The 18,032-nt window shown below is 37.3% G+C and overlaps 1 protein-coding gene across 1 annotated transcript; it reads left to right on the plus strand.

Annotated features, from left to right (window-relative positions):
• The first annotated feature begins 190 nt into the window (after window positions 1–190).
• On the plus strand, window positions 191–17,349 carry ipmka (inositol polyphosphate multikinase a). Its single transcript, XM_077236386.1, has 6 exons — window positions 191–552; window positions 2,098–2,183; window positions 3,670–3,766; window positions 5,766–5,938; window positions 11,851–11,932; window positions 16,701–17,349. The coding sequence occupies exons 1-6, from the start codon at window positions 324–326 to the stop codon at window positions 17,213–17,215; spliced, it is 1,182 nt and encodes a 393-aa protein (XP_077092501.1). The 5' UTR covers window positions 191–323; the 3' UTR covers window positions 17,216–17,349.
• Window positions 17,350–18,032: the final 683 nt, after the last annotated feature.

Below are 18,032 nucleotides of genomic sequence, written 5' to 3' on the forward strand. Positions count from 1 at the left end.
AACTTCTACAATTAAAAATAGCGCGGACGGAAAGCTACAACGCAACCTGTGAGAACACCGACTTTGATTGGTGGACTGCGTGCTGACGTCACGTCCCATTCAGGAACCAGAACGCAACCTGTGAGTACGCCAACTTTGATTGGTGTACTGCGTGCTTACGTCACGACTCATTCAATAACCCGAACGACGCGTCGCGCTCCGGTAGTGTAGATAAAAACTAAGGACGAGTGAATGAACGAAAACATTCGGGGCTCCAGACGCCTATCTGATCAGATGAGAGAGGCGTTTTGATTTTAATTAACTTAATAGAATAACTGTCAGATATGGAAAATCATTTACAGAAGTTTTTCCAGTTTCCGTTCAACTTGGATAAGTTCACGCTGAACGTGTCTGCAGATGGTCAAATCATGGACTTATCAGCTCGAACGCTGGAAAAACTGGAAAAAGACAATAAAAAGAAAGGGTCAGTTGGCCTAAAGCAGGTGTTCTTGGATGGATGCGTGCCATTTTCGCATCAGGTGGCCGGGCATAAATTCGGGATCAATAACACGGGTCAGTTTATTAACTTCTGTAAAGTTCTTAATCATCATGTTTCTTAGAAATGCTGTATTAATGTTTGTTTTTAGGTTTTAGGGATTGATGAAGAAATGTGAATATCAGAGTTTAGTTAAGTTGTTTGGACTAAATTGGATTTCATCATAGGCTACTGTTTGGATTTGATTATGAACACCCATTATCAAAAAGTATTTACAGGACCTACTCCTATAAAAATGCTATAGTATCAAACCAATTTTATAGTTTTATAAACCAATCCAATAATAATCAAATGGCATCCTACTGGATAAATTGTAATTCCTACTGCAGTCTTTTGTGGAATAATGTTGGAATAATAAAGGAAACCGCAGATTGATCTATATAGGAATTTTCCAATCCTAAAATATTTTCTTTAAATTACTTCCTAGGACATTTTATCCTATGGTAATTGTTCGTTAGGATCTTGTAGGATTGTTGCTTTAAATTATGATAGAAATTCCAATAGGAATTCTGTACACATTGCTGTAAATAACTTTTTTTTCTGAGAGTAAATTTACTTGTGACCTGTGGAGGACTTTGCACAGGTTTTACTAACAGGGTTGGTTGAGTAATATGTGTTAAAACTATTAGATAACTAATTATAGTTTATTAAAGGGTCACAAGATTTGTTGTCACATTTGCTTAACATGGGATATCGTCATGGTGATTTCTATGAAAAGAAACAATTACCTTCTCTCTGCCAACAGTCAGATGACATCATTTCCTCTGTTGTAGTAACTATTATGTGTCATTTGTGGCTCTGTCATGGGGATTTTCTGAGTGAATGAGATGTGAGCTGTTATCTGATGGATTGTCAGATTGCCACTGGTCAGCACTTTGTCTTTTCTTGTGTTAAAGGAATAGCTCACTCCAAAATGAAAATTCTGTTTCACTTACCATCATGTTCCAAACTTATATTGTTTTTAAAAGGAGAACTTTTGATTAAAATAGCCTATATATTGTTATTACAAAATAATTTTATTCTAAATAAATGTGGTTCTTTTGAAAGTTCTATTTATCAAAGAATCCTGAAAAAAAAATTATTAGATTTCCACAAACATTTTAATCAGCACAACTGTTTTCAACATATAATAATTGTGCAAGTGCCGAATTGAGTTCTGCTCCGCGTCTTCTTGCGCTTGAAAATGGTTTGAAATCACTTTAAAATGCGCACAATCGATAAGCAGAATTGAAATTTCAATTTCATTACAAGTATCCGGCGATGCCTAACCTTAAGTATCTGATTTCAGAATTGGAATCGATTTTTGATACCCAACCCTAGTTACATGCTTCAAAGCAAAGTTCACTTATCAGCTGAGTTTGTTGGCACTTAATATAGCTAATTCTTATAGTGTCATATATGTGGCTTTATTCTCAGCCATTTATTCTCATTCTTATCTTTAAGTTTTCCTTCAGATGTTTTCCCGGCTGCCATAAAAGCATTCACACTCGAAATAGTCACAAGTTGTCAAGATGATAAAGTGCCGACAGGTTTTCAGTGTTTGGTTCACTATAATTGCACAGGTGTTCTGCAGCATCCTGATGGAACAATTCTGAAGCAGCTTCAACCTCCTCCGAGAGGCCCGCGGGAGATGCACTTCTACACACAGGTAATTTAAATCCACAGTACAATATCTATACAGCAGCGATAGTTGGATGCAAATAATGTCAGAGGGACAAATCTAAACCAAAATAACACCCTGAATACTTGAAAAAGCGCCTGACAGCCAAGCACAATACTAGGGGTGTAACAATATATCTTGCCACAATATATCGCAATACAAAAATGCAACAATACGCATCGTGGATAGTGACAATATGTATCGTGGATAGTTCCCCCCACTGTGTGAGAAAAAAATTCAAGTTTTCAGAGTTGAAGTGTCAGTACTACATTAAACTACAATGTATAATAATGCAATGTGGGAATATTGGGTCCTAATAATACCAAATGTCTAATCTTACCTGACCAGTAAAAAGTGTCCAACATTATTTGAAATATATCTAGTCAGTGAAAAAGTGCAAGAATATTCGTCTAAAATAATTCTGTATTTTTAGCTTCAGAATTATGAATAATTGTATTCTGGTCCCACCATTGTCCTTTGGTTAGCACAGAGTCCAAGCCTATTAATTTAAACCCACAATGTAATATCAAAGTTAGCATTTTAATCAACAGTACATTTTTTGTTAACCTTTTATCATATGTCTCGGAGTATCGCAATAATATCGTATCGTGAGTTCAGTATCGTGATATGTATCGAATCATGACTTGAGGGTATCATTACACCCCTACACAATACAGTAACTAACACAACTAACTAGCCACTCTTAACCCGCAGCACATAAAGTCTACTTTCTTATTTAATTGAGTCGCTGACTTTGTGATGTCACAATAGCACTACGCTATATTATGATTTTTTAATGATTTAAATATATTGTGCATCCTTATAAAACCCTATATATTGTTATATATTATTGTTATCCTTGGAATGTGCCACCTCCGGTACTTTGCCGGTTAATCAACACAGGTAAATTGCAATCGAGGAATCGAGTACTTTAATTTAATCGAGGAATTGACAGCCCTGCTTTTATTCAGCAAGGATGCATTTAATTGGTCAAAAGTGACAGTAAAAACATTTATAATGTTACAAAGGATATCTATTTAAAAAGATTAATAGTTTGCTCATAAATGTTAAGCAGCACAACTGTTTTCCAACATAGATAATAATAAGAAAGGTTTCTTGAGCAGCAAATCAGCATATTAGAATGATTTCTGAAGGATCATGTGACACTGAAGACTGAAGTAATGATGCTGAAAATTCAGCTTTGACATTACAGGAAAAAATTATATATTTCTTAAATATATTCAAATACAAAACAGTTATTTTAAATTGTAATAATATTTCACAATATTACTGTTTTAACTGTATTTTCAATCAAATGAATGCAGCACTGGTGGGCAAAATAAATATCTTTTTTAAAAACATTCTACTAATTCTACTAAAACTATTCTTTCCAATTTACCAATAATTTACCAATTTACTAAAAGTTGCACTACTGGTTTCAGAGTAAAGGCACATGTCTCTTTTTTCCCTACAGGTATATGCCAAAGACTGCACAGACACAAGACTGCTGGACCTCCAACAACATCTTCCCAGGTTCTACGGCACATGGGTGCCACGGGAGTCGCCACATGGTGAGATAAGTTTTCATATCAAGATGTAGATGTCAACATGAAATAACATCTGCAACCCATTTTACTTCCATAATCGTATGTATTTAAGAACAAAATAGGATATTGAACAGGGGTGGAGCAAGTTGTTACGCTCTGATAAGATTATGAAGGCAAACATTTGTTTTATTTGGAATAATATGCACAGATGAATCATGCACAAGGAACATTGATCAAATGCAAGGTAAAATGCAATTTCATGTTGACTTTAAATTACTAATGACGTGTTGTGTCACAAGGTAGAACTCAGCAATCCTGTACATTAAAATGGTTCCTTTAGCAGTCAAGCTTGAAGGTCAGCTCTAGTTAGTGTTATCTATGTTTGGCAAATTTAGAGGGTTGCTAATGAGTTAATAATTGATAGATGGTTTGGTATGTGGTATGGGGTGTCATACAGCAGTGATATATTTTTTTTTGTAAGCTTATTAAAACGCTCTTATCATCATTATGCCTGTTGCCATGTGTCCAAAGTACATGTGCTTTACAGTGTGTTTGTTTAGTCTGTATGTAGTCCATGAACATTAAAGGAGTGTTCAGTTTATCATTGGACTTTACACTGCTGTTCTTCGTCTGCCTCCTTGTGTTTGTGAGTCGCCATCCCAGTGATGACACCATAAATACTGTGTCAGTTGACAGCACTGAAAAAGAACTTGTCAGAAATAATTGACGCACAGTGTTCAGTGTGATTGTAGAAATTAGTTGTGAGCCATTCAGACACTGAAGAAGAATATATTTTTTAATGGTTTTCCTGGACTCGGCAACTCTAGTTGGACCTGCAGTTTGAATTATATAATAACCTATAATAACCTATAAAAAAAGTAAATTACCTTTTTTTGTAATTTAATTTACTTTTTAACATTTTTACGTAACATATATATTCAAACGTTTTTTTTTTTTTTTAGTTTTATTAATAGCCTACTTTTATTCAGCAATGGTGAATTATATTGATCAAAACTGAGAGTAATAACTTTTTCATTGTAACAAAATATTTCTGTTTCAAATAAATTCTGTTCTTTTGAACTTTCTATTCATCAAAGAATCATGAAATGGTTTCCACAAAAATATGAAGCAGCACAACTGTTTTCAACATTGATGACAATAATAAGAAATGTTTTTTTGAGCAGAAAATCAGCATATTAGAATGATTTCTGAAGGATCATGTGACAATGAAGACTGGAGTAATGATGGTGAAAATTCAGCTTTGCTATCATAGGAATATATATATATATATATATATATATATATATATATATATATATATATATATATATATATATATATATACATAGCATGTTAAAATATAATAAAATAGAAAACATTTAATTTAAACTTTAATAATATTTCATTTTTTTCTGTATTTACTGGCCAAATAAATGCGGCCTTACTTTGGCTAACGTTCTGGCAAGGTTCTCTGAAAGTTCTTCCAGTAATGGTCGATCAAAGTTATCAGGTCTTTAATAATTTTCTTAAAATGTTAGCACATTTTTTAAAGGTTACTACTTGTTCTAAAACATTCAGAGAACATTTAAAAGCAATGTTCTCATAATGTTTGCAAAAATATGAAACCGAATGTTCCCTTTACATTAGTATAACGTTTTCATAACTTAATGGGAACATTAGCAGAACTTTCTTAGAATATATTTTTATTGGCTTCCTGGGTTCCTTCAAAAACATGAAATAATCTTATCGACCTTTGTGTATTGAACAGTAGGCCTAGTCTATGTATGTATGTATGTATATTGGTTTAACATTATGGTTTCAAGACTATCACAAGTCATTTGTCATTTTAAACTGTGTTTGCCATCTTGGTGACAAATCAGCAGAATTTACAACAACAATGTAGAATACTTAAAAGATAACTTCTGGTCTGCCAGCCATAAGAATAGATGTACTAAAACAACACTGGCTGTCATTCTGTCCTCAATTGCACAAAACCGTGTCTTCTTTATCTCTCATATCTCAGAGCTGTATCTGAAACTGGAGGATGTGACGAAGAGGTTCTTACGGCCCTGTATCATGGATGTGAAGATGGGGAAGAGAAGTTACGACCCGTTTGCGTCACTAGAAAAACGTGAAGAGCAGATTAGCAAGTATCCTCTGATGGAAGAGATTGGATTCCTGTTACTTGGAATGAGGGTGAGACAGCATGCGTGTGTGATTTGTTAACTTTCCTTATACTCATTATGCAGGATCTCCTTTTCCATTGTTGTTTTATTCTCCGTATGCTCCCCTTAGTATCTGATTTCCTTACTACAAACTATGAGTTCATAAACACAATATTAAGCTTCAGATCACCTGAGGGCTCTAGGTTCGTTTTCAATTCTGCAGAACAGAAATCCCCGTCTGCTGTCTTAAGGCATGATCGATATCCAGAGCTTATCCAGACACTCGGTTAATTACCTCTGAGGAATACTGATAAGACATTTGATGATAAGATTTTGATGAAACCAGTGGTCAGTTTACACACACTCCTTTGCTTTTGCTCTCTGCACCTCATTGAGCAGTGTGAAGACGGCCACATGAGAAGAGATAGAGAGATCAAATTAATTCCATCATTGAGTCTAAAGATCTTCTGGCCCCGATGCATTTAACATGATACAAACAGTGACATTTTATGCTCATTGACTGCATGGATTGTTAGTGACCGACCTTTTATTGGACTATTCTGTCAGGTTTATGTTCTGTTTTATGGACTATTAGGGAACGTTTACAAAACAACAATATACTAAAAACGGAAATGTTTTTCTTGTGCGTTTTTCTTTGTACAGACGACAACGTTGTCAAAATGGTCCCTGTTCACACGGATCAACAAAAACAATTAAAAACCCTTTACGCTGCCAGGCCAGTAGATGGGGAAAGAAAAACTGTGTGCCTATAGACTGAACGCATAATATCAGAGATGGTCTTATTATTGGGAGATATGAAGGTCCGTGGTTGTACCATTGGAGAAAGCGTAATGGCTAACTTGGGTCACATGTGACTTAATAACCAATCACATTACAGCCTTGACGTCATTGAATTTCATTCAGAGTCGTGCAACAGTCAAACAACGAAAATGAATGAGAAGTGCCATAAACTGAATCATACCTGTCGCACAATTGTCCATGACTTCTCTAATAAAACAGCATTTTTTTTTCAGTGTGAACTCTTAAAATAGATACATTTAAAATTAATGTTTAATAAGAGAAAACATGTTGAAGATTAGCTGATGGGTCAATTTATTAAATAAGCTATTCCACACAAAAGCAGTTTATTCAGCAGAGTGAAGCCTCTCCTCCATTGACATCCATTCAAACAAACAGCCTCTTGTCTCCTTCCCTGCGTACCACAGCGTTGACAGGCATTATATATTTTTTTGCTAACCTTGCAGGCTTGACTTTCAAGTGGCTTTTGGTAATACGTATGCGCATAACCGTTTTCACAAATTGATGTTTTTGTAGTAGACAATAATGGTATAATTTTCAAAAACTTGCACTTTGTCAATGAATAGGCAAAACGCATAAAAGGTTTTCAGTTTTTAGTTGAAAACGGTGTCATGTAAACAGCCCCTAAGTTTGTATCACCTTGTTTTCCTGCGTTCTGTTCTGTTCCGGTTCCCTTTGTTCCCCTCGATCCCGCTCTTCATTCATTTCATGATTTCTAATTTTCAATTAGTTGTGTGCATTTAAGCCCTGGGTTTTGTTCAGTTCATTGTCCTGTGTTGTCTTTGAGTTGAAGACAAAGCTGTTTGTAAAACGTTTGTGTGTACTCCTGTGATTCCTAGGTTTTGTGGATTATGATCTTTGATTTGTTTATAAATAGTTAAATTGCTTATCCCAATGTGACATATTCATGTTCTAGGATTGAGTGCTTGTGAATCTGTGGAAATATCTATAAAAATGTTGCTTAATTGAGATTATGTAATTGTGTGGACTTTCCTAATTTTTAAAAGAAAGAAATTAAAGCAAATTTGCATATGTACTGGTACTACACACCAGTACAGATTTTAATGGTTTAATAGCACTTGAATTAATGATATCATCATTTTATAAGGTAGTGCTAGCAAAACGCTAGCCAGGAAAAAAAAAGAAAACACATTCTGTGTTAATTGTGTTAAATATTTGTAATGCGTTAAATTAAATAAATATAAAAATAATTATATATATATATATATATATATATATATATATATATATATAAAATTATTTTTATTTTATATTTTTAATACTAAAAAATGTTCCTTGCAACATACAAGCTGGCAAGAATAGTCTGTAGGCTACTACTTGTTATATCTGTGTGATATAGTTTTTCCTTGCCACTGTTCTCTGTAAAACTGCTTGTGAAAATTATCTATTCTGAATAGTGCTATAAAATTTAGTTTAATTGTAAAACTTAACTTTATACAAATAAAATATTTTCCAAATAATATTTGTATAATTTATTGTGGTACTATGACAATATAAAAGCTGATTGGAAAATTTAAATTGGAAATTGGAAAACGTTGTCTTTATAATATAATACTTAATATTTTCTCACACAGTATGAGTGGGTCTTTATGCATGAAAATATAGCTATATAGCTGCCTTTATATTTTTGAATCATCATATTTGGGGGTCCTTCCTTGGCGTCAACAATTGATTGTGTGGTATAATATACAGCCAGTAGGTGTTGCAAGGTTTAAACCAACCATGATAAATGAAAACCAAAATGACATTTTGCCAGTTACAGTCATGGTCATAATTAATGGCACCCCTGGTAAATATGATCAAAACTGGCTGTAAAAATAAATCTGCATCGTTTATACTTTTGATCTTTCCTTCAAAAAATTGCCAAAAATCGAACCTTTCATTGAAGTAAATGAATTGAAAGTGGGGGGGAAATCACATTATGAAATAAATGTTTTTCTCCAAAACACGTTGGCCACAATTATTGGCACCCTTTTATTAAATACTTTTTGCAATCTCCCTTTTTTAAGATAACAGCTCTGTGTTTTCTCCTATAATGTCTGATGAGTTTGGAGAACACCTGACAGGAGATCAGAGACCATTCCTCCATACAGAATCTCTCCAGATCCTGTAGATTCCCAGATCCATGTTGGTGCTTCTCCTCTTCAGTTCACTCAGCTCATCAGGTCAGGGAACTGGGACGGTCATTGCAGAAGCTTCATTTTGTGCTCTGTAACACATTTTTGTGTTGATTTTGATATTTGTTTTGGATCGTTGTCCTGATGGAAGATCCAAACATGGCCCATTATAAGATTTTCTAGCAGAAGCCGTCAGGTTTTGATTTTTTATCTGTTGTATTTGATAGAATCCACGATGCCATGTATCTGAACAAGAAGTCCATGGGCCTGATGTATAAATGTTGCGTACGCACAAAAATAGGCATAGAAATATGCGTACGCATTTTTCCACGCACATATCGGGATTTATAAAAAATAAACTTGCCGTAAATAAGAGCGCATCGCAAGGATGCTCTTGACCGTGCGTACGCACTCTTTTAGAAGAGAATGTGTTTTGGCGACACCGATGGTGAGCTGGAGTTAAATGTCTTTTTGGTCACTTTTAGACAGAAAATCTAAAGAAAATTATACATATACGGAAAAATAATACAAATATAATTTCACAATCCTAGCCTATCACATGAAGCAAACATCCATCCCTTCTTAAATGTCCGCGCCAGCGAGCGCGTTTGGCTGTTTAGTGAAACTGACGCATAGCATAACGCATCTAAAACCGTAAATCTTCATTATAAGTCCTAATCATAAATACAGTTCATGTTCACAATAACAGTTTAAATAAATAAAACAATGATTTAAACTTTGTTTTACTTCTGTTGTAAAGATTTAGATTAAATATGCCATTCTGATTAATGTAGTTAAACACTTAATTTACATGAAATCATTACTGAGAAGTTACAACATTTTTTATATTCAATAAATAGAAATATTTGTTGAGGATGCAATGCTTTCGAACAACTATCCTCTTGCATGCTGTGTTTTAACTAAAGAGATAATTGCTTATCATGATAATAGCAGATTGTCTGAGAAAATGGTTTCGTGCAAATAATGCACAACAAGGTCTATCAGTTTCCATTAAAAACATAAATCAATTAAAGATACTCTTTGGCCAGTGGAAAAGATTTAGAAAAACTTTCTCCGAAATGTATTCTATACTATTTGATTTATTTATTCAAAAACAAGGCAAGGATAGGCTACTAGTTTTTATTAATGTAACTAATGTGACAGCAATTCGGCATTTCATATTTTCCTAATGTCTTGTACCGTTAAACATGTTATCACGTGGATGAATATATGCAAATGATATGCAGATGAGGATATGCATAGTAAAACTAGGCGTTGTAAGCTCCATATATGATATGGTTGTTTTGGGGAGGAGACGCATGTGCGCACAATCTCCCGCTAACTGGGATTTATAAAGTGAATTCTGCGCAGTCTCTTTAGCTTTCTGGCGCACGTACACTTTTAGTAAGGATCCTACACACAGTTTTATAAATGAGGCCCATCTAGCGTGTTTGCTGCCAAAAAGCTCTTTTTTTAGTTTCATCTGACCACAGAACCCTGTGCCGTTTAAAGTTCCAGTCATTCTGACAACTGAATATGCTGGAGTTTGTTTTTGGACGAGCGAGGTGGATTTTTCTTGAAACCCTCCCAAACAACATGTGGTGATGTAGGGTTTTTTTTTTTTTTTTTAAATAGGCTTTCTGACCCCAAGACTCAAGTAATCTCTGCAATTCTCCATCTGTGATCCTTAGAGAGTCTTTGGCCACTCAAACTCTCCTCCTCACCGTCCATTAAGGCAATATAGACACACGTCCTCTTCCTGGCAGATTCATAACATCTTTAGTTGATTGTAACTTCTTAGTTATTGTCCTGATGGTCAAAATGGTGATTTTCAATTCTTTAGCTATTTTCTTACAGCAACTTTCTATTGTGTGATGCTCAACAATCTTTTGCTGCACATCAGAACTATATTCTTTGGTTTTACACATTGTGATGGATGAATAAGGGAATTTGGCCTTTGTGTTTCCTCATATTTAAACTCCTGTGAAACAAGAAGTCATAGCTAGACAGTTTCATGTTGTTAGTCACCCTGGTGTGCTAAAAAAGGTAAACATTAATGGGAATATACTTCAGAGATATTTTACTCTTAAAAAATTCTAGGGGTACCAATAATTGTGGCCAACGTGTTTTGGAGAAAAACATTTATTTCATAATGTGATCCCCCCCCCCCCACTTTAAATTATTTTACTTCAATGAAAGGTTAGATTTTTGGCATTTTTTTTAATGAAAGATCAAAAGGATAAACGATGCAGATTTATTTTTTACAGCCAGTTTTGATCATATTTACCAGGGGTGCCATTAATTCTGACCATGACTGTACTGAATGTCACATCGGGTAGCTCCATAGAGTATGATTGACTGTGCCAAATTCTTCTTACAGCAAGGACAGAAAAATGACCCTGGAAAAGAGTCAGGTCTACAAGTCCATATAGAATTGATGCTGTTGTTGCAATGCATTTTAGATTGCAATGTTTATTATTGACAGTTTTTGTAAGTTCCATTAAGTGTGAAGTCTCCATCTCGTTTCCTCTGTTCACTGTTTCCTTCCTCCAGCACCTCCTCAGTTTATCATCCTTTCTCTCTGGTTTCTGTGTACTTGTTTCTTTGCACCTAATTGGTTTCAGTGTCTCTTGGCTGGGAAATATTCGCCAGCTGCTGTAACCCTCTCCTTCCTTTTCGCTCTCTCTCTTGTTCTTGCTTTCCATGTTATTTCAGTCTGTTTCATTTGTTTTGTAGTGTGGCGGGCTGTAAGGATCCATCCAGTGAGGCTCATCACAGTTTTAAGTCTGTATGCATGCGAGTTTCTCCAGTGATGTTCTAAAACGTAGTGAGATGCCTATGTAGACTGAATTTACATTTGTGGTGCATTAATGCTAAAGTCTAGAGAGCAAGGCAGGTCACTATGTTTTGAAGCATATTTTCATATTTTCTTAAGGTCTCTGATGGATCTCCTCTGATCTTCTTCTCTCTCATCTTCTCACCTCAGGTGTACCAGATCAATTCAGACGGTTACATTACTCTTGACCAGTTCTATGGACGCAGTCTTGGAAAGGACACCATCAAAAATGGTCAGACTCCATTTTTTTTTTTTTTTACTTTATTTTATTTACACTATGTTTTGTATGCAAGGCACATGGAAATGTCCTGGCCTGGAATATCAAACAAATACATAAAACTCAAATTAGCTCAGAGCTGTATTGACCTGTAATTCAGGTAATAATTGACTAGACAATTTTACTTTTATATGATTTTCAGAGATTATATTTACAAACTCCAGGCTTTTCCAGGTCTGGAAATCACAATTTTAAAATTCTGAGTCTGCCTGTCAATCGTTGCTGTAGTTAAAACATTAAAACACAGCATGCCACAGGAAAAGTGTTCAAAAGCATCACATCCACTACAAATATTTCTATTTATTAGGAAATTAGGACTTCTCGCTAATTATGTCATGTAATTTAAGTGCATAACTCAATTAATGAGAATGGTATATGTAATATCAATGTGTATATCAAATGTAATCATTATTATATTTATTTAAACTGTTATTGTGAACATGCACTATATTTATGATTAGGACTCATAATGAAGATATAAAGTAGTTTTCCTTCATCTACCGTCAGTCTCTCAGCTCACCATTGGTGTCGCCAAACTGCTCTGTCACCAAAATGTTCCTACGCATGGGTCAGAGTTTGCTTGCAGGTGCGCAACTTTTCCCGTCAAGATTGTTTTTATAAATCACAACTGAAGTGGTGTACGCTCCTTTCAGGGCCTGTTTTGTGCATACGCAACGGTTATAAATGAGGCCCCAGATCCGGCCCACATCTGGTACGCATTGAATCTACATGTACCAGATGTGGCTCGGACCTGGGCCGACACTATGTTGCAGTCTGGGAGATCAAAAGGATATTCAGATTTATTTTTATAGCCATCTTTGATCTTGATTTTGCCAGCACTAATAACCCCAGTAGATAAATCGGCTGAAGCATGAATGAAACTATTCCTGTCCTGATTGTCGTTGAGTCATGACGTAACATGTGACGGCATACACGGAAGCTACAAAGGGATGCCGGCACACGACAGAGTTAGCTTTTGCGATGAAGCACGTCGCTCCCAGGCAGGCGTGGCGGAGAGATACAGTGTTTCGTTCCCTTCCCAGGGAACAAGGGTTACAGTCGTAACCCGAGACATTCCTTTTCGAGGGAACTCGAACTGCGTTGATACGACACTTTGGGGAACGAGTACCCATTATGCCACAACGAGCCCTGACTGTCCCAGTGTGAAGCTGTGCACAGGCACACTTAGGACAAGAGCACTAGAGTGCCTGGCGTAGAAGGGATGTCCAGGCTATAGAATCTGATCAAAGTATGAGGGGTGGCTCATCATGCTGCATCGCACACGTCTTGGATCGGGGCCCCCGAAATGAGGGCTCTAGAGCAGTGGTTCTCAAACCTGTCCTGAAGGACCCCCAACACTGCACGTTTTCTTTGACTCCCTAATCAAACACACCTGATTCAACTCATCAGCTCATTAACCCATGAAATAATGAGCCGATGAGTTGAATCAGGTGTGTTTGATTTGGGAGACAAAGAAAAACGTGCAGTGTTGGGGGTCCTCCAGGACAGGTTTGAGAACCACTGCTCTAGAGGACGCCATGTCTCTGGTTGAATGAGCCCTCACAGCCGAAGGTGAAGGCAAGCTGCACACCTGATAGGCATTCAACCCCAGTGGGGCTGGGTGGGTGAGAGAAAATCACAGTGGACAGTGGGACGTCCCTCGAGACGCGAACAAATCCACTTCCCCTGGGCCGAACCTCTCGCATATCGACTTCACCACCTCATTGTGAAGTCTCCATTCCCCAGGCCTCAGCCCCTGCCTCGACAGGAGAGAGATAACAGTTTCCCCTGGGACCACGAAAGGATCTGATGCGCCAATCTGGATAGAGGGTGCAATCTCAGAACCCCCTGATGAATCAAGTAGGAGACCACCAACACATTGTCTGACCGTATCAGAACATGGTGATCCCTGAGGTCTGGGAGGAAGCTCCTCAGAGCCCTGAAGACTGCCAGCATTTCCAGGCAATTTATATGCCAAGAATGGTGCCGGTCCTGCCACAGACCTCTCGAAAAGCAGCCGTCCATGACCGCGCCCCAGCCAGTGAGGGATGCGTCTGTCGAAACGGTTTCCGGCGACATGGTTCTCCCCACACTGGGCCTTGGGACAGGAACCAAGGTTTCTTCCAAATGGACAAGGAACGAAGGCATCGGCGTGTAACCCTGATCATACAGAATGGATTATCCCTCGGGGAAAACCTCTTGGTTTTCAACCATTACTGTGGTCATTTTATTAAAGTAATTTAAAGAAATCACCAACAAAAGGTTGCGCTCTGCACAAATAAAAATAAATAAACTCTTTAATTGCAGCACTTGGGTTTCCAGTCACTAAGTTCTCAGACACGCACAAAGTCCCAGTCCAGTCTCTCTCTCAGTCTGTATCCATTTCCTGGTGGCTTTTATCCTGTCTCTCCATGCCAATTACTGAAACAAGACACAGGTGTTTGTCATTTGCACTTGACCTACTCGTCTCCTGCCTCTCTCTCCCATTGCAGACCTCGCTGAACCACGCCCCCCTCGCCACAACAATATTTTTGGCTTTCATCTCTCGAGAAAAAAGTCAACAGGCTCGAGGCTGAAACACCCGAAAACACACGGCTGTGCGCGTCGAGATATTTCTCAATGAACGCAGCCAGCCCCCTCAGGAGCTGATTGTGCATGCCTCGCACTCAAACAGTATCACACTCACACACCGATTCTTTATTGCAGAGTAGACCCGTAATCTACCCGCTGCATCGGCAAACGCGAGATCCCAGCCACAGGATCTTTATTTGAAGTTCTTACGGGAAAAACCAAACCAAATAGGACAGACAGTTTGACACAGAGCGCTGCAAAAATCTAACTCTGTTGTGTGCCGGTGTCCCTTTGTAGCTTCCATGTATGCCGTCACATGTTACGTCGTCATGATGCAATGCCAATCAGGATTGCCAATTCACACTTTGCAGTCACGTGACTACCATGGATACCTGGCGGGTAACAAACGATGACAAAATGGCGACAAACAGTGGCCAGCCAGGGGAATTGCAGCTTCACAAATTTCCAACACTACAATCAATTTACTATCAAGACCATGTCACCGAATGTTAAAATTAGATATCAAGAAAATATTAACATACTCTGAACGTGTGATCCATACACAGCACCCGCTGATGTTTTCATTGCTTTGAAGCTGGCAAAGTCTCTACCAGCCTTGGAGTTTGGAGATATTTACATATATCTTATAGAGAATCTGTCACCTTACACCGCATAAAAAATGAAAGCCTACAAAAGTACAGATAGCTATCTTTTTTTTCAAGAGTGGATGGGTTAACAACGCTGTCGAACGGGAGGTGAAAAACAGGAATATCTTCATAATCAAAGCAAAGGTCTGTTTGCTAATGTTTGCAGCTATACACAAAGTGACATCTGTTCCATCATGTGATGAAGTCTTCATCTGAATATGTACACCCTGCCTGCCGGCGAATGACAGCTTGATAAGTAGTAAAAAATTTAAAATTATGCCAACTGTATCATATATGGCTAGGAGGATGACAAACATTGTAGCCGTTACCTGCTTATTATTGTGTTGTATTGTATTATATTGTAACGTTACCTGCTTATCCACTCCACATAGCATCAGACAACAGACAAGAGCAGCTGGGGCAGCGAAATGCGTATACTCCTGTTAGCAATCTGTTAGGCTGTAATGTAGTATAGTAATAAGTGTAAGATAGTATGCATGCAAAGTAACTGTAACTAAGTAATAAGTAGACGCAGTACAACAGTAACGTGTCATTCATTCTCCATGTATTCATCTTCTCATATCAAATCAAATCACGTACAGATGAATGCGTTCTCGCATCCAATCGCACAACAACTATCTGGCATGTCGTTTACACCTCAAAACACCAACTTTTGTATATTAAAACTGCCGACGTCCTGGCAAGATCCTTGATTAGTTTACTGGTTTTGTTACTAGAGAACGACGTTCTTGCCCTCCAGCCAGTACTTGTGACGTCACGTGCAAAGTATGAATAGTTTCATTCATGCTTCAGACACGCTACGCTGGGGGCATTCCCCAAAGTGTCGTATCAACGCAGTTTGAGTTCCCTCGAAAGGGAACTGCATTTCCTACCAAAATAAAATTAAAATAATGACAAAATTCTACCTCCCTCCCTGACTACCTAAAACATGAGAGAACTAAGTAATGCTCCATATTAAATAGCACCCAACTTCGACAGCTTTCTTGTGGTTCACAATTTATTTTCAACTTTCTACAGTTTTCTCATGGTTCACAATTATTTTAATGTCAAATCCCATTCTTTCACAACAATGCAACAATTCCCACTAAGAACAGACTGACGTGTGCATGCTTGCACTCAGATGTCTGGGATAAAGGAAAATTGACTGTCATCCTTGTGCTTTGCTCCTCTCCACTCTTATCCCCACTCCCTTCTTTCAGGATCCAATCCATGCGCTTACTAAGCCAAATGATGGTCATTTGGAGCATGAGAGAGAGACAGAGACAGAGACCCAGAAAAAAAACCAATCCTGTAAAAATCCTGTATCACATTCAGAACACTCTTATTATTATTACTTATTTAGACAAATCAAAAGAAAATATGTCCTGGGATGTAACATTATGTTCAGCTCTAAAATTGTCTCCCAGTGATTTGAATGGAAAATGTGTGTGATCATGTAGTCTCAAAACTCAAAAATGAATCTATGAATCTTTTTCTTCCCTCAGGCCTGATTAGATTCTTCCATAATGGTGAAGACTTACAGAGGCATGCAGTTTCCCTGATCATCTCTAAAATCCGAAGCATTCTCCGCTGGTTTGAGGGTCAAACTCAGCTGCATTTCTACGCCAGCTCTCTGCTGCTGGTGTATGAAGGCTCTCCTCGCACAGTCAACAGATGGAAACACACGCGAGCTGAGACAGGAACAGGACATCAGCAGGGGGAGCCACAGAGCAACTGTAGCAAACCCCACGAGGCTCTGGGCGTTCAGGGCAGTTTAACACACAGTCATCCGTACTGCCGTGAGACCAACGCTAACGGAGTATGTGCAGGAAGTGTAGAAGAGGAACATGAGGAAATTGGAATGGGGGAGAAGAAACAGTTTGGACAGGAGGAGGCAGTGGACGTGAAGATGATCGATTTTGCTCATGTATTTCCTAGCAACAGTCCGGATGAGGGATACATGTACGGCCTGAGGAACCTTCTCTCTACTTTAGAACAAATACTAAAGACTGACATCTGACCTCCTGAGAGAGTCCATATCTCTCTCTCTCTCTCTCTCTCTCTCTCTCTCTCTCTCTCTCTCTCTCTCTCTCTCTCTCTGATATTTCTATCTATTTTTTTAAATGAATTTGGAAAATTGGGTTATATATTTGGAGGCATATTTTTCTATTTTGAGATAAGATTTAATCGTACACTGAAAACATTCTGAAACGTTTGGAGCTCAAAAACTTCTGGATAAAAAGGCTGTCACGTTTGTCAACAACTAAATAATTTATTAAAATTATAGATATACTGTACCTCAGGGGGGGGGGGGGGGTAATCATAATAAAACAATTATGATTATTTTATCAAAAGACACAACGTGAGTTACTGATGACACTATACTTCTGATGCAACTATTGATTTTTTTATTCTAAAAATGCTCTTCTAATTCCAAAGTAAATTCTAGTTAGATTTTATTGTATGCTTACCTTTTCTTACTGCCAAAAATATCCACGCTGGTGTACCTTTTAAAAAATGTAATTTATTTAATTATTTAATACAAATATGTGCAAATTATTTTGAATCTGTAAAAACAATGAATCTAAATGTATATATATATATATATTTTTTATTGTTTAAAAATAAGAAAGGTTCCCAAGAAACATGTTAAATGCTTTTTGTATAAAATTGAAATCATACAACAAAATGCAAAATGTGTGCTTTTAAAAAAAATCACAGATAAGGCTTTTTAACAGAGAAAATGGGTATTCCATCAGTATTGCTGAATAAAACAGAATAAGCAATGAGCAGTCATTAATATTTCAGCTTTAAGGTAGGTTATGCCTGCAATCATG

The sequence above is a fragment of the Siphateles boraxobius genome, unplaced genomic scaffold, assembly GCF_051911475.1.
Source record: "Siphateles boraxobius isolate OS27281-9 unplaced genomic scaffold, OSU_SipBor_1 20, whole genome shotgun sequence".
NCBI lineage: Eukaryota > Metazoa > Chordata > Actinopteri > Cypriniformes > Leuciscidae > Siphateles > Siphateles boraxobius.